The following is a 6,164-nucleotide window of genomic DNA, read 5'->3' as shown; positions in this document are numbered from 1 at the left end:
CTCTCAAACTGCTATGTTTACATGTGAAGGGTTAAAACCTGAGGGACCTGGCACCCAGACCACTTAATTTAGCTGGTTGACTATAGTGTCCCTTTAAGTTGCTGTCTGGTAGACAGTCACTAAAGTTGGAGTTAACCCTGAAATGTAATTATTACAGTTTATCAAAAACTGCAATAATTAGTTTTGCAGGGTTAAGGGACCTGGTACAGTGCCCCCAGACTACTTCTATTAGCCGAAGTGATCTGGGTGTCTATAATGTCACTTTACAGGAATATAACCCACTCAAAACGTTTTAAACAATGTTTGCTGCTGCACTGCGGAATATGTTGGCGCTTCACACTCACGTTTTCATCTAATCGTAAAGAAATTGTGATGCATATGCTTTCCTTTAAGACACCACTCTTCAGCCATTAATGATTAAATCACTTAATGCAAATATTCCCGCCTGGTCCTTCTACCAATACCTTGACTGTAAGCAAACAAGTGACCTGTCTATACAAAACCAATTGCGCTCTCACTGCGCCTGCGCACTGTCTCCTGCCTTCTCTCCCTGCGCCTGCGCACTGTCTCCTGTCTTCTCCCTCGGCGCCTGCGCACTGTCTCCTGTCTTCTCCCACGGCGCCTGCGCACTGTCTCCTGTCTTCTCCCACGGCGCCTGCGCACTGTCTCCTGCCTTCTCCCACGGCGCCTGCGCACTGTCTCCAGCCTTCTCCCACGGCACCTGCGCACTGTGTCCTGCCTTCTTCCACGACGCTGCGCACAGTATCACGCCTTTCCTCACCATTGCGCATGCGTAGTCATGTCTGCTGGAAATACGAGGAAGCCTGCTGCCCCCTCCTGCTCGTTGCTGGTAGTGCAGATATGCCTTATCCTTCCTGACTGTTTCAATATGGCGGGCGGTGAGAGGGAGACCGAACCGTCTGGTGATAACATTGTGTCCAAGGCCTCCCAGCTGGCTGATAAACATTTATATTTAGTCCGGGTAGGGAGCTACAGCTTCTCTCTGTACGAGTTTGGGATTTAGCAATGTAACTGTGATTAGTATTCAGACACAGGCCAATCAATCCAGTGCAGCAGCCCCACTCCCATCGCTCTCTGCCAGGGTGGCTGGCTGACAGGTTGCCTTTTTTACTGTTGCCTTTGTGAGTGTATTTTCCAGTGCTAATACTTTTGCTTAAATTTTGACATTTGGATCTAAAACGTTTAACAATATAATTCTGGTGAATGACCCGGTTTTAATTTCAGGGAATTCATATTTTAACAGGTAACCTTGTCATTGGGCTTTTCACAAAAGGCATGTAGATAAATTAAAACCAAAAAGTGTAGAATATACGTTTCCTAATCAAATTTAGTTGAGCAAATTTTGCAACCTAACACTGCATTTAGTGAAGAAACCTCACTGTCTGAGGAATTTGTTGTTTTAAAGAAACACCCAAGCACCATAACCACTATGGCTTTCTTTAGTATATATGCATACACTGCAACACATACATAAATGTTTACACAGATACACATAAACATTGACTCTCACACAAAACAATGGAGAGGCCCAGGACTCCACTAGAATTTTAGGTGAAAAATCTCCAAGGTCTCCTTCTAATCACATGCAGTAGAAAAACAATAAGGAGGTGGGACACGATTGTCGGATTTTCTCAGAGTAGGAGAACGGAGGCATGCGCGATGACGTGATGTGATGTGACGCGCATAGGTTAAGGCATTGTAAGAGAGATCCCCTCTGAAGTTGTTGAAGGACTTGGTCAGCATTACGGCTGTACATGTGGACCTGGCGGTGTTTGGTTAATGTCCAAGCGGTGGTGGAATATCGGTAAACGAACAGAGCAACAAGTGCAGTGGGACATTTTAATTTTTGGCAGTGAGTGCAGAATCAAATGTGTTACAATCGACTGACCATAATTGTTTACAAGAACTGATAAAGCAATTAATGGAGTAACAAATACAAGGGCTTAGAAAATATGTTATCTAACTTCGAGGAGATCAAACAAGACACACAAAAAATTACAGAAGTAATTATTGCGATGGAACAAAACTTTAAATGTATTGAAGATCAATATAAGGAACTTAATATGTATAGCTTGGAGGAAAGACGAGACGGGGGCATTTGATAGAAACATTTAAATACATAAAGGGTATCAACACTGTAAAGAAGGAGATTGTATTTAAAAGAAGAAAAACTACAACAACAAGAGGACATAGTCTTAACCCCTTCAGGACGGAGTCAATAGTGCACGTTCTGATCAAAACGTAAACAAAAACTGGAATTTGCGCTATATGTCTGTTCACCCGTAGTTCCCCTCTTTCATATTATATGCACCCACACTTATTATATATCATTTTGTTCAGGAGAAACAGGGCTTTCATTTCATATCAAATATTTTTATATGAAATATAATTTATTAGGAATAAAATAAAAACTGTCAGAAATGTAAATTTTCTTTAAAAATTTGTAGTTTCGCCTCACATTTTAGCTGTAAATGTCATAATACTGTTAGGTTTTACTGCAAAAAAATGCACATATTTGTAATCAGCGATGTCTCACGAGTACAACAGTACCCCCCATTAACCCCTTCCCGACCGGTGACGGAAATTTTCCGTCAACCTTATCCTTCAGTTAAGGACCGTTGACGGAAAATTTCCGTAATTTACTAAAGTTAACCCCAGATCGCCGCAATCGCAGCGATCGTGGGGTTAACGGTGCTCCGGTCTGCCTCTGCAATAGAGGCAGACCGGGAGCACCCGGTCGGGCTGCCCCAGCTCATGTGCCTGCTCTGACAGCATGTCAGAGTGAGCACATGTGCTCAATGTACTTACCTTCCGCCTCCCTGCACTTCCGGGTTCTGTGTGAAGTGCAGGGAGACGGATCTTCAATGATCCTGCCCCCTAGTGTAAAAACATTTTTTTAAGTGAAATCCCACCCCCCCTTTCCCCTGTTTTAATAAAATTAACCCCTTCCCTGCCAATTGATCACTGACTACAGTGATCAATTGGCAGGGTATACATTTTAATGTCATCTGATTTTTTTTTTTAACCCCCCCTGAGGGTTAATTATTTTGTTTTTAACCCTCAGGGGTTAAATTTATTGTATTAATTAATTTAAATATTTAAAAATTATTTATTTAGGTGGCTGGGATGGGTGGAAGTTAGTGGGGAATTGGGGAATTTGGTGTTAGGCTATCTAGGGGTTAACGTTAATTTTTTTTTTTTAAATAAGCTTTAACCCCTTAAGGACCAAACTTCTGGAATAAAAGGGAATCATGACGTGTCACACACGTCATGTGTCCTTAAGGGGTTATTAAAAAGGTAAAAAATTAAAAATTTTTAACTGTTTTAGTAACGTTTAAGTAAAAAAAAAAAAAACCACCCCCTTTACCCAGTCTAAATAAAAATTAACCCCTTCCCTGACAGTTGATCACTGCCTACAGTGATCAACATACAGATCACAGTATTATACTGTGATCTAATTTTTTTTAACCCCTGAGGATTAACTTTTATTTATTTTTTTTAACCCTCAGGGGTTCAATTTATTTAATTCATTTCAATATTTTATAATTATATATTTTGCTAGCTGGGGTGGGTGGGAGTTATGGGAAAATGGGGAATTTACTGTTAGTGCTGCTTACTGTGTTATGGTACTTTTTAGCAGTAAACCAAAATGTTTAAATGTCTATCTGTTCCTGTCCAAATTAAGAAAATTGAATTGCGTATATACGCTGAAGTAATTAAGTCTGACACACGGAGTTCAGGTTAAAATAACTTCGAGAAAATTTATTGGCAAGTGAAGCAAAGCGGGCGCGCAGGCCCTTTTAAGAGGCATTTTACGTCATCATTGATTATCAATATATTAGTGAATAAACATCATTAATTGGGTTAATTGTTAAGTGTCTGAATTAGTGTCCACCTATCAGTATAATTAATTGGCTCAAAAACTAAGTGGTTAGTCCCGTGCCCACCCACCAAGGGGTGGTATTCTTTTGGACACGGGTGGGGACAAGGGGGTCTGGAGCGTCATTTTACACGGTCAGTGATCTCAGATCTCGTGGCCAGGTGCAAGGTCTCTTATGAATAGAACATTTCATTACTACTGTGTTCTCATGGCCTTCAAATTATACTATGTTGCGAGTTAGGGGAAAGTCAGCAGTTCCTGAGTTAGTCATGTCTTTATAGAAAATACAGTCTTTGTCCATTGTTAGATGTGCTGGGAAATTCTGTCATGTAATGTAGTTTTCAAATGGAGAAGTTAGGTTATGAGGACAAAATGGAGGAATGAAGAAGTCAGGTTAGGAGGACAAGATGGAGGATTTGTCACGGTATGAAGTTAAAATGGAGTTAGTACAATAATTCAATACAAGTACAATAAAGATTTTTAATAATTCTACATCAGTCCCCCCTATGAAATGTTAGATTCTAAGAGATAAAACTTTATTTGTTAGTACCAGAAGACGTGTTAACCCAAAGGCACAGAAACCCCGTGGCCGCTAGCTAGGTGTTAATGCAAAGTGCAAGTCTGTCCCTAGAGCTGACCCTAATAGGCTAACTCATCGTCAGCATGGCTCTCGAACACTTCACTCCCATGGGTGGCCCATGATGGCTTGCCCACCACTTCTCCACACGGGGTCTTTACCATTTACTGACAGATGCTGTCCCTAAGCTGGTCCCTTCCTAGAATTCTCGCACTTTATCAACAAAAGGGATAGTTTGCAGCGGTAAACAGGGTGAGTTGAGATCTTGGAAATCTTGGTCATCAACTTCGAGATGTGTGAAAGTGGGTGCCGCTTGGTCAACAGTCTTCATGAGGGATTTTCTCAGGCAAGGCATTGCCATACCAATATGCATTAAAGCCTTTTGCCATCCTGTCATCCAACCAAACCATCTTTCCCAGGGATCTTTTATCCCAGAATTCCTTTTTAACTCTTCAGAAAGGTCATTTAATTTTTCTATGGCTAATGTAACTTTACCATTAGGGCCTGTGTTTTCTGGGATGTAAGTGCAACATGTCATGGTGTCTGGCAAAATTTTACATACCCCTCCTTTTTCGGCTAGGATCATATCTAGGGCCATTCTATTCTGGAAGGCCATTTGGGATGTGGCCTGCAACTGTTCGGCCAATCCCTGGAGAGCATCTCTGGTATAATTAACAAAACGCTGTTGGTTATAATATATATAATTTATCCAATTTAAATTCTTATTTGTGGTAACTATGGCAAAAAGTGATTCAAATCCTGCAGCAACTTCATCTCTTGCTTTAAATTCATTGGGCACCCCAATGGCATCAATATAAACATGAGGGTCAAAACTTCCCTTCACTGGGGCTTCGCGCTTAACCTTAGTGTGTCTGGACTCATGGGTAATGAGGTGTGTGTCAGAGATGATGTGTATGGGCATAATGGCTTTAGCCAAAGTACACTCCCCCCACCACTCCTTGTCCATCCTGGATCTTAGCTGTAAATCCACACACAACCAGTAAATATCCCCCAATGACCTAGTGTGAAACTGCAACAAGTTCATGGAGACATTTCTGTAGGTAGCACAATACCCCTTGGAGAAGTTACCTAAGAATTTACCAATTCCATCATAATTAGCATAACAAGTGTAATTACCTTTATATACTGTAATACCATCTGGGGGTTTGACATCCTTGGTTAGGAGAGGATACTCCTTTGTCCATGCTATACATATGGACCTGTTGAAATCATAGTGATAGGCAAAAAGGCTCAAAACACATGCTTCTATATCTACTGGCAGGGTTAAAGGCACAGTGCCCAGGTGAGGCCGGGCACCGCCACACACATAACATGCGGTCTTATTATGCTTATTAGCATTATATTTCATCCATTCTAACCATAGATTTACATCATTAAAACCTGTTTCTGCGGCCATGGTATCTTCAAAGGTGGGGTTAGCAATGGCCATCATATCTTGAAAAGTCTGGATGTGTGGTTTTAATGGATTAGGGACCATATGAGTGGCCCCTTGCCACTCAGAAGAGTTGCACATATCTTTAAGGTAGAAATGCCCTAACTTATGGTAGGAACCTTTTTTCCAATACATTCCCATCACATATTGGTCTGCATCTGTTGGACTTGGATGCTCAATATTAAGAAATAATTTCATTGGTGTACCTCCCCCAGGCTTTCTCAAAGTCATTC

At 41.2% G+C, this 6,164-nt stretch overlaps 1 protein-coding gene across 1 annotated transcript in view; it reads left to right on the top strand.

Moving 5' to 3' along the window:
- The first annotated feature begins 870 nt into the window (after window positions 1-870).
- Window positions 871-6,164, top strand: part of C2H3orf33 (chromosome 2 C3orf33 homolog) — a 47,925-nt gene continuing 42,631 nt past the window's right edge. Inside the window, exon 1 of the mRNA XM_063441020.1 lies at window positions 871-982. Within this exon, the coding sequence (XP_063297090.1) occupies window positions 890-982 (93 nt within the window). The 5' untranslated portion in view covers window positions 871-889. The remainder of the gene's footprint in view (window positions 983-6,164) is intronic.

Source organism: Pelobates fuscus, chromosome 2 (genome assembly GCF_036172605.1).
Source record: "Pelobates fuscus isolate aPelFus1 chromosome 2, aPelFus1.pri, whole genome shotgun sequence".
Classification (NCBI taxonomy): Eukaryota; Metazoa; Chordata; class Amphibia; order Anura; family Pelobatidae; genus Pelobates; species Pelobates fuscus.
The sequence above is the reverse complement of the archived record's forward strand: the minus strand, read 5'-3'. Positions and strand labels throughout refer to the sequence as shown.